The sequence below is a fragment of the Lichenostomus cassidix genome, chromosome 2 (genome assembly GCF_008360975.1).
Source record: "Lichenostomus cassidix isolate B80296 chromosome 2, HeHo_3.0, whole genome shotgun sequence".
Lineage (NCBI taxonomy): Eukaryota > Metazoa > Chordata > Aves > Passeriformes > Meliphagidae > Lichenostomus > Lichenostomus cassidix.
The window spans coordinates 22070522-22087184 of NC_139482.1; the positions used below are offsets into that span (position 1 = coordinate 22070522).

At 40.5% G+C, this 16663-nt stretch overlaps 1 protein-coding gene across 7 annotated transcripts; it reads left to right on the top strand.

The window, feature by feature from the left end:
• The first annotated feature begins 1983 nt into the window (after window positions 1–1983).
• On the top strand, window positions 1984–13407 carry STEAP1 (STEAP family member 1). Of its 7 annotated transcripts, XM_085050667.1 has the most exons (6): window positions 2492–2982; window positions 6008–6112; window positions 6901–6973; window positions 7196–7413; window positions 8855–9019; window positions 10595–13407. In XM_085050667.1, the coding sequence occupies exons 1-6, from the start codon at window positions 2584–2586 to the stop codon at window positions 10850–10852; spliced, it is 1218 nt and encodes a 405-aa protein (XP_084906793.1). In that variant the 5' UTR covers window positions 2492–2583; the 3' UTR covers window positions 10853–13407. The 7 variants fall into 7 exon arrangements, with proteins under 7 accessions (XP_084906795.1, XP_084906797.1, XP_084906792.1 ...); XM_085050669.1 differs by lacking the exon at window positions 2492–2982 and adding an exon at window positions 1984–2124 and having other exon boundaries at window positions 6901–7413; XM_085050671.1 differs by lacking the exon at window positions 2492–2982 and adding an exon at window positions 1985–2124 and having other exon boundaries at window positions 6008–6065; window positions 6901–7413.
• Window positions 13408–16663: the final 3256 nt, after the last annotated feature.

A 16663-nucleotide genomic window follows, 5' to 3' on the forward strand; every position in this document is an offset into this window, starting at 1 on the left:
ATCCCTTAGTCTGCTCTTCACCCAACTAAACAAGCTCAGTTCCCCGACATGTCTCCCCAGGGAGCATGTGCTGTAAGCCCTTCACCACCTTTGTAAGGCTCTGGTGAGCCCCTTCAAGTCCCATCCTGGCCATTCAGTCACTATTTAAGCATTTCAACCCAGCTGAACCAAGCCCATTTGCACTTGGTTTAAATTACAGGGAATGGTTTCCACCCTTCCACACCAGTTGCCCCTTTGTAGCATCATTTCTGAGTCACCCAAGGGCATGCTGTAGTCATCTTGCTGACACTAATAGTTACACTTAGCTTACTCAACAAGTACAGAGCAAGACTGTTAGTATGATTATATGTAGGTCTGTGTGTTACTGGAATACTGAACCACTTTTCCAGCCATTTGGCAAGTTGTTCTCAGAACTCCTAGTCTAAAGAGCAGTTGCAGAAGCAGATGAATTGTCCTGACCACAGACTTCTCCATGTACAAACTCTGATGAAACTGTTATCAAGATTAAAGAACTGTCAGGCAATCTTGTCAATGATGCAATATTTTTTATCTCCTGAAAAATGTAATCAAGCATTCCCTCATGTTCTTTGTCAACATCACACACAGACTTTGATCAGAATATAGAAGGAATAAAACACAGACGAGCTAAGACAGTGTCACCAGAGTATTTTTGTTCTCTGGAAAAAACCCTGACACACTTCAGCAACCACAAAAGTATTATTCTTTCTTTCTCAACTCCTACAAGAGATAAAGCATACTGACACTCTTCTAAATCCCTGGAGACAGCCAAACCTGCACAACTTTAAATTCCTGTCAGTGACATCATGCCCATTCTGCAAGTGCCAAGAGAAATTATCTCATTTTGAATCAACTCCTGATTCCTGTGGTGTTTCCTACCTTCAGCCTCAGACTTCTTGCAAAGCACATCTCATAAACACCAGTTCAAAGCTGTGAGCTTGCAGTGGTATCACCTGGGTGTAATGCTCTGCAGCAGAGCCCTGCAGTTGGCTTTCCAGAAACCATTCTAATACAATTGGTACTTTGGGTGACATGGAAGTCATGCCTTAGGGTAACCATGAAAGGAAAGATTTCACTAGCATTTGAATCTATTTCCACTTTGTCAGCACCCACATAAAATGAGCTTTCCATCTTTATTCACAGACAGGCACCTAAAAGTACTCGGGATGCAGACTAGAAAGGGGATTGATTGTCCAGAGATACCTAGAAGCAGAACACCTTACCAGGTACTTATTTAATAGACAGGTTCACGCTGTGGCTGGCTTTTCATCTCATCCTCTGAGAATGCATATGCAGGAGATTAGCTCTTGTGTGTTTTATAGAAAGGCTAAGGATACCTTAAGGTTATTCTATCCTCAAGATAGTATAGTCTATTCCTAAAACAGGATATGCAGATGCTGCGATCTCTCAGCATCTTGAGCTATCTTTAGGTCTGCAAATGTAGTTCCCATAACACTAGCTTACACCAGGACTTCAGAGAAGTGCTCTGCCACGGAGCTCAGTAGGAACATGCTTTTAGCCCTTTGGACTGCAAATTCCCCTTGGCCGGGGCGTAGGAAGGGCCCGGCACACCCCGCCGCAGGCAGCCTCCTCCCCTGCGCTCCCACCGCCAGGCGTCACCCTGCCGATGGGAACGGCGAAAATCCCAAACCCACCGTGCAAAAACAGCGGTAGGGAAGGAAATCAAACGGCACTTGGGCAAAGTGAGAGCATATCCAAATTAGCATCCTTTGCAAAAAAAGTAACAAATGGAAATGGAATGGAAAAATGGAAAAATGGAAAACACGTAGAAAATAGCCTTTATGCAAAGCACAGAAAAACATGCTAATTAAGGTAACTTTTAAAAAAAAAAGAAAAGCTGATGTTTTAACACATTATTCTGTCTTCTATTCCTTCTAAGGAAACCTCCTCTTTTCTTCCAGATGTAGGATTCAGCTAGAGTCTATGTCCATTTAACATCTACTGAAAAGGAGAAAAAAAATCTGTTCCCAATATGCAAAGACATGGAGCTTGGCATCATTTCTGCGAAGACATCCTGAGGAGGATACAATGAGCTCTGCATGAAAACACTTCTGAGATGGACTGGCCATGTGTTCTTCAACGTCAGTAAGTCACTAGATGACTAGATGTCAAAACATTCACTAAAACAGAGATTTCACAAGATAATGATGGTTCACACTATCGTGTGACTACAATATCAGGAGACAGCTGCCTTTTAAAAATCGCCAGCACAGTGGGGGAAAAAAAAAAAAAAAAGTATTTTAGGGTGGAAGAAATTTAAAGTGAGGACCACTCGTATGAGAAATAGGGATTAATATGGCATTTAGTCAGGCTAGGAAAGTGACACGTTTGGAGGAGGCGGCAGGGGAGGACGGATTGAGAGGAGAAGGGTTGCCGGGATCCGAAGGGCCGCGGGTCGGAGTGCCCCGTAACCCCACACTGAGCCCCGGCAGGGGCGGCGGGGCTGCCGGCAGCAGTCCGGCTGGAGGAGGCGAGCGGTGCCGGGGAGAGGGAGCTCACCTCGCCGCCTCCTCCTCCTCCCAGCGGCGGGGCGGCAGCAGGTGAATGCGCCCTTTGTCCGGCCGAGGGCCAGCAGAGCCAGGGCCGGGCGCTCTCTGGGCCGGCCGGTGTCGGAGGGGAGACCCCGAGGCCCAGCAATCCCGCCGCCCTGCGCCGCTCGGGACGGAGCACGGCACTGCTGCTCGCACCCGCGGGGCGGAGGGGAGCGGGATGGGCGCGGAAGGCGGGGCCGGGCGGGGAGGTGGAGGCTGCGGCCGGGCCCCCTGCCTCTCATCTCCTCAGAGTCCGGCGGGCGCTCCGGTGCTGACCCGGGTCTGCCTGCTCCTCCGAGCCGCGCCGCCGAGCGCTGCCCCCCGCGGACGGAGCCGAGCCCGGGCCGCCGCTGCCGCCGCCCCCAGCGGGGGGACTTGCGGCGGGAAGGAAAGGCCGGGCTGCCGGGCCGAGGTGAGTGAGCCCGCGGGGCGGACAGGGGCCGGCCGTGCCCGGGGCCGCCGGGGAGGTGTCCGAGTGTGCTCGCCCGGCCGGGCTGCGGCGGGTTCCGAGTCGGGCCCCGCCCGCCACGCGGCCGGGCCGGGCCGGGAACCGCGGCGGACTCGGGCTCCCTGAGGGAGAGTGCCCCGGGCTCCTTCTGGCCGAGCAGAAACGCCGAGCGACGCTCTCCCGACTCCCTCTCTCCAGCTCCCACCCTCCGGGCTTTCTGTCTGTTTTGCACCGTGCTCAGCAGAATTTTTGAGGAACGGGGAAAGTTTTGAGCTCGCGTGCCGAGCGCTTACAGTGCCGCGCGATGCAGCGGGCGCTTGGAAAGCGAGACACTTAGGCTCAGCGCTTCCATCCTGTCATTTTCCGGTAGTGCCGAGAGAGAGGGAGGTGCAGGCACTACCCCGTGCCTCTTCCATCACCTCCTCGTTGCTATCGTAAACTGTTTATTTTACCCATTTTCTTCTTTCGTGGAGCCAGCCCTGAAACCCGTCATGCAGGAAAACCTCTCATTGACTTGAGATGATGTTTTCTCGGGGTGATGTCTGCACTGTGTGGATCCCTGATGGTTCAGTGTTACAGTGAGCATGCTTTCGGTACAAAATTCAGTGCCGTACTCACAGCGCTGGAAACTTGGCTTTCTGCAGCAGGACGTCCTCCAGCCTCTGACAGCTGCCTCCCAGAGCAGAAAGGGTGTGCACTGAGGATGGGCATTAACATAACTGTTTTCTTTCATAACAGTTGTGAGTTACATGACTAACTCTGTTTCTCACAGGACTTCTAATTTTTCTTCAGATGTGTTCCAGAAAGACAAATACTTTAGATGACTTCTTCCTAGTAATTTATAATGAACCAACTGGTGAATTTTAAGTGCTCTTTATTTAGGGTTTTCAAAGGCTATCACTGTGCTTTGTTACTGGGAAATAATTCTGTGTTAATTTTGTGGTATCAGAAGGTGAGCAGAATATTACGTTAATACACTTGAGTTTCCTTGCATGCAGTCACATGGCTGAAACCCATAGTTCCCTAGATGAACATATGCATTCATTCACACACACTTTTCTTTCTGAATTGTCTTTTGCTGCATAAAACTTTAATGCTGTATTTAACATTTTTTTAAATATTGCATCCCAAAAGAGCCAATAAATCAGCTTTTAGGATCAGCAGCTAGTATTCTAGCTCATGGATTTTTTTTCACATCATGATATAATTTATTACATCCTCGTCAATATGAACCTTCAACTAGAAGCTAATACTGGACTCTTTGTTTTGAAATTTTCTTAATGAAGAGTGATAGCAGCTTGAGAACTGGGTGAGTCAGGCTTTTCCATACAGAGCTTCCCAATCTAAATTATGCTTTTGGACCTCTAAGTCCTCTAAGTGTGGTAGCCAGAAGGTAGGCCTCAAAAACAGTGACTGCCATTCATATTATGACTTCCTTAAAAATAGATGTGGAGTTCACTATATTTGTTACTGGGTTTTTTCCAGCTAAGTTGACCATACTAAGTTCTGTTTGTAAACTATTCTTTGCCATTGTAACAGTTAGAAATTATGTATATTGAAACATGTTGAAGTAAAAATTCTAAAATATGAGGTTTTATGAAGATACGTGTTTCCCCAAAACTTGTGATAAAATCACTGGGACAAGCCCTAGGAATAGGGGGAAAAACCAGAAATGTGCCTTCATCAGTCCATGCATTCTTGTGTGCAGGATATACAAAGGATAACCTTTACCTACACCATTAGCTGGTGTAGGAAAGGGTTAACAGCCTGACCTTCAGACAGAACTCTTATTGACCCTACTCTGCAACACTCATCTGAAAGGTTATGCCCAAAGGGAGAGCTTGCTACCAGGAGGGAAAAATCCAAAGAGGAATACTAAGGAAAAGAATACTTAAAAAAAGAATACTTCAGCTTCAGGTGCCTGGTGGCCTGGCAGAGAGCAAACCCTCACAGCAGACAGGAAAAGACTGTAAGACTCACCCACTGAAGGTACCAGACATAGTAAAAGAAGGAAAATTGTCAAAGTCTGATTGGTCCATAGAATTTCCCAAAGGTTTGTGGACATAAAAGAATCAGTAGTTAGAAAAACAGTTTAATATCTAGTAATCCAGCTGTTCGGTAGGAAAGTACATGGAAGAGTCATGTAGTAATTTTCTTAAAGGTAATCACAGAAAGTCACCCTGTGGTACGGCACTCTGAGCTTCCAGTGGTGTGGTGCCAGTGCCTCTCCTCCTGCTGTGTGATGGACACCTTGGAAGTCCTTGTTGCAGGGTCCTTGCAGTACATGTAGTTATTTTACACTCTTCAAGCTACTCTTTCCTTCTATCATAGGATTTTCATAAACATCTCTTTCTGTTTATCCATTCTCTTCTTTTTTTCTTTTCTGGCATCTGATTCCTTATTGTCCTTAATAGCTTAGAACCATTTCTGCTGGTACTTGTGGTGATGAGTATTGCCAAAATACCTTGGAGCAGCATGAGTGAAGCTCCAGTTTCTTGAGAATCTTGAAGGCTAAAGCCACAGAATGACTGTCAGGTAGACCAATCCTGAACCCTGAAATATGTTAGAAACAACACATTTCCATGGGCTTCTTGCATCAAGAAGTCTTATGAACTTAATATAATCCGTCTTCATAACATTCTACATGTTATTTCTGTAAGCTGTTTCAACCTAATTTGTTGTAATTTGAAAGCTTTCTTCTTGACTTAATTAATTTATTCCACTGTTGACAGGGATATTAGGCTTAAATATTGTTTTTCATCAATGATTTTGTTCTGTTGATTCATGTTGTCTCTTATGCTCTGCTTTACTAAGAAAACCAGCTGAGCTTTTCTGTTCTCAGAGGACAGACTTTCCTTTCCCTATTTGACTGTACTTTCTCCAGCAAATGTGTGGAGGATAGGGACAAAAACAATTTGAGGGAAAATAGGCCTCAAAGTTCCAGTATGGCATTTCAAAACCTGTTTTACATCCTGTGTTTTTTTTGCAGGGAGTTTCCACAATGGAGAAGAGGGAAGGTGGCAACTGTGCCATTGATCAGAATGCAGGTCAGAACATCATGCCGAGAAGAAATACAGGAAACTTTAACTACTTGGTAATGTTTCTGTGAAAAAGCAGCTCATATGTCACGTAGAATATTGCAGTCTTTGATTCCTTTTTTTCCAGAGACAGTGTTACCATCACACTGGCATATCATGAATATTTCTGAAGTGTTGTCACAATATTGACTTGAAGAGATAAAAAGATAAAGAACATCTCATTCAATTTAATCACAGTCCGTGCTAAAAAATACACAAAGTTTGGGGCAGCTAAAAACTACATAAGGGTAGCTGCTAATTGTATCTTACTAGATGAGCAAAAATCCATATAAATAATTTGGGATTTTTACACAGGAATATAAAATTTATCTTTGGAGTAATCTTCATGATAGCAACACTGCACTCAGGAAGTTTTCCACATCACACAAAAAAAGGTCCAGATAAAAATCCTTTCTTGCACATATTATTTGGGCTACATCATTAAGTCTATAGCTGAAATTTGACATTTAAAATCCATAACTGATATTGTAAGCTGAAATGATGCTTCACATAATGTAATCCTTCTTTCCTTGTAGTGTAGTTATCTTTCTGGAATTAAAATCTATTTTAAAGTCACTGCAGATAATGAAGAAAGGAAAATCTATGCTACAAGTGCCTTGCTGAAGTGCTGACTATGCTGTTTGAAATGTTATGTTTCCAAGTTACCTTGTCTTTAATAGTACATGTGTTTTGTGTGTGGTTTCACTGCAGTACATTGTAAAAGTCATGATGGCAAATACTGTCATTACTGACATTTTTAATCTTCTCTTGAACTCATTTTGTATTTCCTTTCTGTCCCTTCCAGAATGTGGATATGCAGGTCGCCAATACATCGGAAGCAGCTGCACTTTTTGATTTACATCAAGCACACCATTTTGGTGAGTTTGAATACTCTTCAGAACAGCACTGCAAGCAGGATCTCTTCCCCAAGTGGCACTTGCCAATGAAGATAGCATCTGTGATCTCATTATTAACATTTATTTACACTTCTGTGAGAGACGTCATATATCCTTTTATAACCAGAAAGGAGAATGTTTTCTATAAAATTCCAATCCTTGTCATAAACAAAGTTTTACCAGTGACTTCAATTACCCTTTTAGCACTAGTGTATTTACCAGGAATATTAGCTGCTGGTTTCCAGCTGTACTTTGGCACCAAGTATAAAAGGTTTCCCCAGTGGCTGGATAGATGGATGTTATCAAGGAAACAATTTGGACTTCTCAGTTTCTTCTTCGCTACATTGCACGCCTGCTATAGCCTGTGCTATCCAATGAGAAGATCTTACAGATACAAGCTGCTCAACTGGGCATTCCAGCAGGTATGATGGGCACACAAACACCAACCCTTCTGTACTCAGGAAATCCTTGTTTTGGTCACTCAAGCAAATCTGGATGGGGGAAAGCCATTTTCATTGCTTTTGTCTGATTTTGAAGTAAATTCCCAGAGAGCACTGTTAAGGGACAGAGCAGGACCTAGTTGCCAAAGCATGTAATAGAGATTCCAGTCATCACAGCTGTGCCAGTGTATATTAAATAAGTCATTTTCTTCACTTGGGATTTTTTTCTCTCTGTAAAATGCACAAAATTGTATCTCACAGGAACATTTAAGTCATTGGCACATTATTAGTTTAGTGTAGATTAATCTTCTCTGCAATGAAATCTATCAACAAAAACTGAGCACTGAACACAACATTTTTAGACATCTTTGCAAAGTGAATCAGCCAGCAGTCAATGAGTGCTGAACTACATGACAGTAATCTGTATTTGCACCAACTAAATTTGTGAATACTGATGGCTCACAATTGGACTGATGCACACTACCTTGTTTAAAGATAGAATTTCAGTGATGCTTCCAAGTCATGAGCAATAGTTGGCTTGCAAAGCTTTCCAACGTCCTTTGTGATTAGAGTTCCTAACGGTCACCTACCACCTTGAGTGCTATAAGTATTGCAGCATGAGGAATATTCTAATATAAGGTATAGACTGCAAATGGATGTTTTTATTACCCCCGAACTCTAATCTAGAGTTTTATTAAAAGCACAATATGATGATGTCAGCAGATGCTTAAGATTTCTGTGAACAGTCAAACTACCTGTTGAAAACTCCAAAATCAGCCATACTGGTAATCTGATTTGAATGGATTACTATAAATTGCCTTGAGATTCCAGTCTTCAAGATGCAGAAATGATCATATTTGGGGCATATTATGCCATGGTGATCACTAGCAGAATCAAAGTGTTGTTGCAAGTAGTTGTAAATAGAAGAAGCTTTGACATCAGTTTATTAAAATCATTAATGTAGCAAGTTGTGTTTTTTCAAAAAACCAGAGCTAAACAACTACCCTGGCAGGATACTTTTATTAAGAATTCCTGCTGAACTACTTCCCTGAAGGAGTGCTTTTAATATATCACCTGTTGTTATAATCTCCCTGATACGGTATTTAGCCATGGGTGGATTTTTTTTCTTGTCAAAACCAAGATTTATCCTGCTGTGAAAGCAGGTTAACAGGCCTCAGAATCACGCTCTCCTGGGTCAATACACTGATGAAGTCTAAATTCTTCTCTCTAAAACCTCACCTTTGCTCTGCAGCTACTAGTGAAGTCTTTGTCATTAGAAGTAAATAGTTACATTCCAACAAACTAAAATACTGTGTTTCTTTGCTTATTTCTTTAATATTATGGTGTAAATAGTGAAATTACATTTCACACAAACAGCCAAGTGGGCCGGTTTGTAATTTTTAATATGGTGTTCTTTTGGCAGGTCAAACAAAAGAAAGAAAATGCCTGGATTGAACATGATGTTTGGAGAATGGAGATTTATGTGTCTCTAGGAATTCTGGGACTTGCATTGCTGGCCCTGTTGGCAATAACATCAATTCCATCTGTCAGTCACTCTTTGACCTGGAGAGAATTCCACTACATTCAGGTGCGCATGAATGTCATTACTGCACATCATTAGTCCCATTTGTAGAACTGTGTGTTACCAGCTAAGACTTTTAGGAGTTAGAAATACCAAACACAGAGGAGTTAGTGAAACCAGTCTGAAAGTTTGTTCTGTACTCCTTGTTAATTGGTTTGTGAGAAATGTTCTTTTCATTCACTCTTTTGTCAGGAGAACAGGCTGTTGTGTTCAGTGTATAAAATGGGAAGAAAGGACAACTTTAAACCACTTCTTTTCCTCCTCGTGACTTTGTGACCAGCAGCAGTTGTCCCTTCAAGACCTTTTTGTAGCTCTGGTGCTGAAGACATTTCAGTTATCTTCTAGGCATCTTATCTTTCTGGAATGCTCTGTGTCCTGCTGAGCTGGGAGTAGGTGGCATTGAACCAGTCAATGCTGTTCCCATGCAACACAGTGTGTTCTGAAAGAGACATCTTGTAACAGATGCATAATCAACTACAGCTAGTCTTGAGTTTGCTCCAGCTGTGCTTGTTTCCTTCACCCAAGCATCTGGTTTGCTCTCTCAATTCTCTTACATCATATGCAATAGTAATCAGGGGTGGTCACACCAGACTTAATCAAGTGTTGGATCAGGCTCTCAACCACCAAAATCTTAAAATTCAGTAATCTATTAAGTACCTGGCATTTGAAAATTTGATTTGTATTTTAAAAGCAGTTCTGTAGTGTATCACCAATTAGTGATTTGATATTCTGTACACTCTATGAAGTCCATCATTTGCAAGAGAAGTTTTCAGGGGTACAGAGAATATGGACAGAACAGGAGGAAGTCTCCAAATGCATGACTGCTTCCAGTATTGAAAGACTATGGTGAAGAAACCCAGAAGAGTAATGCTTCTGTGTTGGACTTGTTTTATGAACAAATAACCTTATTACTCAAAAATCAGGTTCTATACATTCAGCAGTTGGAAAGGCAGTGTTCAACTTGACTGATGAGTACAAGATTGTTACGTGACAAGAAACTCAAAGTTACTAGTACAAGAAACTCAAAATTACTCCTGAATTCTGTGAACAACCTAAGCCAAATTTGTTACTTTAGGTAAAATGAAATACTTGAGTTTCCTGTAGTCATGCAATTGCTTTTGCCATAGTACTGGACTTAACTATAGTTTGTGATTTATTTTAGCTTAAAATTTGCTTTGCAATTAATCTGTTAATCCCTTAATATATCTGCTTTTGGACTCATAATAATTTATCAAAGAATTAAAGTAATTTAGTATACAGATGGCATCTGTAAATTGAGATATTGAGGACTGAGCATATTTCAGGAATAACCCATGCATGATCTCTTCTGTTTTTTAGCTAAGTATCATAGCAATACTTGAAAACATGTGCCTCATCCATTTTCTTTTACAGTGGCATAAAGGGGTACAGTTGGAGTCTTGAATTATAGTTCTTACATTCTAGTTCAAAGCCAATGGTCTCTTTTCTTTGACTTGAGCATGTTGGTCAAGGCCCTTCCAGATTTCCAGATTTCCGTAAGAAAGTACTTTTTTTGCCAAGTTGGGAAAAATAAATAGCTATCTATTTTCTTTCTCTTTTCAGAGCAAGATGGGATATTTAGCCCTGCTGCTATGCACTGTCCATGCACTGGTGTTTGCTTGGAATAAGTGGGTTGATGTTAACCAATTCATCTGGTATATGCCACCTTCATTTATGATTGCAGTTTTTCTTCCCATTGTAGTTCTGCTTTGTAAATGCATACTGCTCCTCCCATGTTTTAGGAAGAGGATAAGAAAGATCAGAAGTGGTTGGGAAGCTAACACACAAGCCAATCAAACCAGCATAACTTCCAGACTGTAAATCAAATATGAACATTTCCTGTCTATGTATGTAAATATGCTCAAGGCTATGAAATTTTCACTAATGAGCTCTGTTTTCACATTTGCTACAGATGTTTCTTTTTACTTTTCATTTTGACTTCAAGAGTATGAGATACTTGATGCAATTTTGATACTTTCTAAGACAGAAGATGAAAACATTTATTTTACAAGTTAATCTATGTAGTGTTTCAGTATTTGATCATTTCTTACTCACTGCCTTTAAAATCCAAGTGTTTCGTTGTCTCAATCCCAATTCTTTTGTAGGCAAAAGCAATCATAAATCATTTCTCCAGATGACCACAAAAAGTAAAAAAATTATTACACCACAGAGCCCAGGAATGCTTTCTGCTTTGCCCAGCCATGTGTGTGCCTTCATTAAATCTCAGAATTATAATGGGACAAAAACTGGATTCCCTCTTAGCACCTGCAGCCTCTGTTCCACTCTGTAGAATGGGGACCTTGGCATATGAGACAGACAGAAACTGTGTATTTGCACCAGGTCTTGAACTTACGCAAGTGCGCAAGCAGAACTACAAGGAACTTTACAAGGTAAATATCTCCTGAGGCTTGGGCTCAGTCTAAAAAAAGAGTTTATAGAGTCAGATCTCCATCTTATCCAGGACTAGGTGTGTCTCTGTTTACTTGAAACGATAAAACATTTCCCATTTTTTATTCCATGGACACGTTCTTTTGTTTCTGATGCTGGAAATTTTCCATGCTTTTGACCTAAGCCTGCAGCCCTTGACACGTGCTAAACTTTATTCACACAAATTATTCCAGTGGGATAACTTCCCATCAGGTAAATGTGTTTTATTGTTTACTCCAGGGCCAGCACAATTGTGTGACTGGAAGAAAAACATTAAAAATAGACATTTGAATCTTGCCATTGATTTGGTGAGATTTTAATGTAAAATGTTTTCCAAATGCGTTTGCTTTTACAGAAATTTTCATAATAATTTAATTATCTCATTAAATCCTACTTTCCCTATGTTGCATAGGTGTGGCCTAATGTTTTAAATGATTAATACATTTGTTAGTATCTGTTTTGAAATATGTTATTCAGTAGTTAATGTTTTCATCAGGAACATTTCTGCCAGTCTGCCTGCTTGGGTTGGCTAGGATGTGGACTGCTGATGCCACCTATTGCTGAAATCATCTGAATGAGAATTGTAATTGCTAATGGCTCTGGTATTAAAACAAACAGGAAAACAACATATGCCTAAAAGAAATATGTAATACATGGTGCTAAAGAATTTGTTGTACCTTTGTGAACTTACACACTGAGCATAAATAACGGACAAGTAGCTATAGGGATATTACATTTTGTATTTTCCTGGTTAGTACCATTCAGTTATTGCAACTTAAAAGTTGGCCCTTTTATTTGCTCGTAATGTAGCACTGTGAAAGTAACTGGGGACATGGTGGTCTGTATAATATGGACTGAAATCTGTGGCATTGTGTATCAAACCAGTAATGCATGGCAGAGGCAAAAACCCTACAATACAGAAAGCTGGACTGCAGTGTTAATCTAAGAAGTTTCTAACAGAGCAGGAAAAGTATGGTTCTCAATGTATTTGCATTTACATTTCTGTGAATGAAATAAATATTTTATAAATCATAAGCTCTTTGCACTTGTTATGGGAGATTGTGCAAGATAGCATAACTTCATTCATTTCAACCAGTTAATATGAGTAGAATTTCTAACATAAATTACAGGGGCAAACCAATTTCAAGATCATCACATACTATCCAAACTGACCTTTTATGCTTATCATTCAGCTGGGGACATTAAGCACACTTCAGACTTTTAAACTCTCTGGTATTATCCAGAGGCAAACCCAGAAGTGTCTCCTACAGTCTACCAAAGCTATTAAAAAAATCACACATGACATCCAAACATTCAAGCATGTCTTCCCCTACTGATTGTTTCAAGTAGCCAGGTTTTCCATGTCAGATTTAGTCATTTCTTTAGAAGCTACCATTGAATACTTACAGACAGATTTTGAGACTTCATATCAAGTCTGTTCCCTGCTTTGAAGTCTTTAGTAAACTGCATCTTAGTAACTCACTTCTCAGTCTGCAGGCTGCCCAGGAAAGTGGTTGACTCACTGTCCTTGGAGGTGTTTAAAAGACATGTAGATGTGGTGCTTAGGGACATGTTTTAGTGGTAGGCTTGGTAGTGTTAGATTTATGGTTGGACTCAAAGATGCAACATAAATAATTCTATGATTCACTTTTAAGGCATTCAGATACAACAGTGAGGGAGGTGGTCCGTGTAACGTCTATAAAAGGCTAAGTAGAAAACACCATTGACAGTATTTAATTTCTGCCTTTGTAGCAGACATGATTTAATTCAATGCTAATTAAGCTAACTTCATAATGTACCTTTTATGTTTCTGTACCTATTTCAAAATTCAGTGTATTAACAGGCCTATATACACTATTATGTTAATTGAATATGTGTGCACATTTTAGGCACTTTTTGTGTAGCACTCATTACTTTTATAAAACTGCATCATTAAATGCTTCAACGTATGCTTTATCTGCCATTGTGTCATCTACATCCAGGGTAAAATGGTAAAAAGGCACAGTAGACTCTAGAAGAGCTGCTGACATGAACAGTCAAGTCAAGGGGAACCATTCTCTCCTTGCTGGTGAAGGAAGGGCCTGGAGCTTCCAAAGGAAAGAAGACAAAGATGGGAAAAGCAAAATGTACACTATCATAGTGTGATGAAACACTTTCCCTGACAAATCCTTTAACTGACTGCCTGTATATTGTAGCATTCAGAGGCGATTTTGTGAGAAGGAAGAGAAGGCTTTCAAGGGAGACGCAAGAGCCCTGGAAATACTGATCAAAGACCAAGAAAATCTCAAGAATATGAAGGGCATTAAGGAAAGGCATGTATGGGCATACTTTTGGGTAAGAATCCATCATTTTAGTGGCAGTGGAGGCTTACAGAGGCTTTAAAATGCCTCCATAAGGCCTGCAGGGTATTTTTTTCAGTTGTTACATGTCTCCAATGTGTTTGAGAGACACAGAATTGAAACTCGAGATATAAATTCTTAAAGGTGCTTGGGGAATTTTATGCTAAGTTCATCTGGAGAGGTCATATCCAGGATACTCTTCCCAAGAAGTGATAGCAAGAATCATTGCTCAGGAAGCTAGAGCTAGGGCTGTGTTGCTATTGTGTAATGCAAATTCCTGTTGACAGCAGCATTTACTGTAAGCAGTCCCTCCCTTTGGCCACTCTTCCCTGTTCTCTCAGTTCTGCAAGTCTTTAAAGATGTGAAGTTCATCAGAGAAGGGCATTGGATCCAGCTGAAAAGTAATGCAGAGAAAAGAACGTTCAGCCAGATCCATCTGTGGGTCTGATTCACCTGACAACCATGCACATACGTCAGTAGGAAGGATGGGAAGAGGAATGGTGTAAACAGGCAGCTTGACTTTAACCAGCCCTAAATGCAAGGTTCCAAGTGCTCCTGAAAGTTAAACCTTGTATTATTTCATCCTATTTCAGTAGCAAGAATATTTTCTTGCTTCACTTGTCATTTTCTTAGTTTTCCATGAATAAGTAGGCAAAAATGTGTTCTAGAAGTGGTCATCAAAACCCATATAAAACTAACTGACATCTACGTGACTGTGGGCTGTGTGGTTTCATTTGAAGAGATGATGATCTCACATCTCCTCTCTCCTCCTACATCCATAGTTTCCAGTACTGTCCCTTGACAACACAGAATGTTAACTATTCCTGAAATTCAAACTACTTTCTTTTAAGCTGATTTTCTTTAAATGGCATTACAGGATTAATTCAAAAGAACAAAACAAAAGACCAGTTTTAGAAAACACACTGAATCCTCCCCTGAAGAACCTCCCCTGCTGTAGCTGCCGTGTCTGGCAATGGCTGGTCATTGCCACTGATATTTTTTTCAGTAGTGCCAGGATTTCTTGATCCCATGAGTATATTCTGTTGCTGATGGCAAAATTATTATTTCTTTTCTTAAAACAAGCCTCATTGAATTCAGTTGCATCAGGGTTCAATGTTTGCATCCTTGTTTGAACTTTTCCGTAGATTGAATTTAACATTTGAATGGGTGTAGTGAGGTTAATTTATTAAGTAGGCAGAATAAGTTTTCAGAGATTTTCAACCAAAAATATGTGAAACCAATCCATGAACCAAACTCTATAAACATAAAAAAGACCACAGCTGCTTTCAATAAAGATGATACAACAGAAGATAGAGTTGTTTTGTGTTTTTTTGTTTATGTATATTTCATCTTCATAGCATGAAAGTGTACTGCTAAGATAAATATGCTATGTCTTTGACTTTGTTTAAAATGTGTAGTCTCTGTGGGACTTGTAGAGTATTACCACTGCTACTCATAGAAGTATTTGATCCTTAAATTTCATCTTTTTGGCCTCACTGTTAAAAAAGAAGTGAGGCAAATGTAGGGTTTTTTGAACTGGATGGTCAAATTTGTAGTTTGTAGTCATGTGCAGTTTATATACATGCTTACATTTTTTTGTTGAATATTCTCTACTGAAAAAGCATTTTCCACATTAATATCTCCATTGCTTGGAATGTTGAGAAGTATCTTACTGCTGGACTTAAAGAAATGGCATGTTGAGAAGTATCTTATTGCTGGACTTAAAGAAATGGCCATATAACCCAACTCTAATTATTTATTTGGGGGTTTTTTTTCAGTCCTGTGACTCATATATAAAACTGAATAGCACTTTTCTCTTGCCTGTACCCATGCATGTACCAGAATAACTTCTAAACAGTGCATCTCATTCATTCAAACATACTCTAGGTATCTAACAGGAAATCCCTTAAAAGAAAATAAACAAGAAGCTGGAATTGGGAAAAAAACAGGCCACTTTCAGAGCTCTTCAAGTATCTCTGCAACTTTTAGTTTAGCAATCTAACAATTGTTTGATGTCACCCATAATTAATATAATTACTATTTTCCCTTGTGCCTTCTAATTTGCAATAGACTTTGTACATTCACAAGGATATGAACAACTTAAATTATTTATTCCCTGATAATTAATGACAGGCAAAAGGGTATTCTGGGACTGTGAAGCTACACAAAGAGGCATCAACATGGAATCAGAAGGAAAAAGACAATTGGAGATCTGTGAAAAAGAGGAAAGGAGGCATTGCAAACACTCAGATTTTCTTATAAGAGGAAAGAGTAAAGGAGCCAAATGGATGCTAAAGGGTAAAAATAAGTAGGTGGAGGATACTGGATGAGATCAATGAACATCATCAAGTTAGTAGGGAACAGAAACCCTTAGTCAGAAAGTCAGAAACCCTTACCCTAGTCTTACTTAGAGATGGGTAAAATGGAGGACAATGGAATGACTGGTGGGAGAGTCTGAAAAAACTGAAGTGAATTCTTGAAATAGAGGGGAAATGGGAGGGTTGGGTATCTACATGGAGCTGGGGAAAGGAATTACTAAATACAAGGAGCCCAGGTGTGTGTAGAGTTTGACCTGCAGAACCTATTAAGCTGCAACCATTTCTCCAACCCTGAAATACCATTTGAGGCATTTCTGGAGAAATCTGTTCAAAATCCACTGATACGGATGAACATCAGCAAGGTTATAAGTGGTTCAATCACATACCATTTCTGAAGCTTGAGGAACAAGTCATAGATATTGCTCCACTTCTCGTAACGATCTATATATAAACTGAGTTATTTTCAAATAACAGCAGACGTTGCTGTTTTATTTCCTGGCAAAGTGTACATCATGTACTAAACGAAGAAAAACTTTTACGTAAGACAC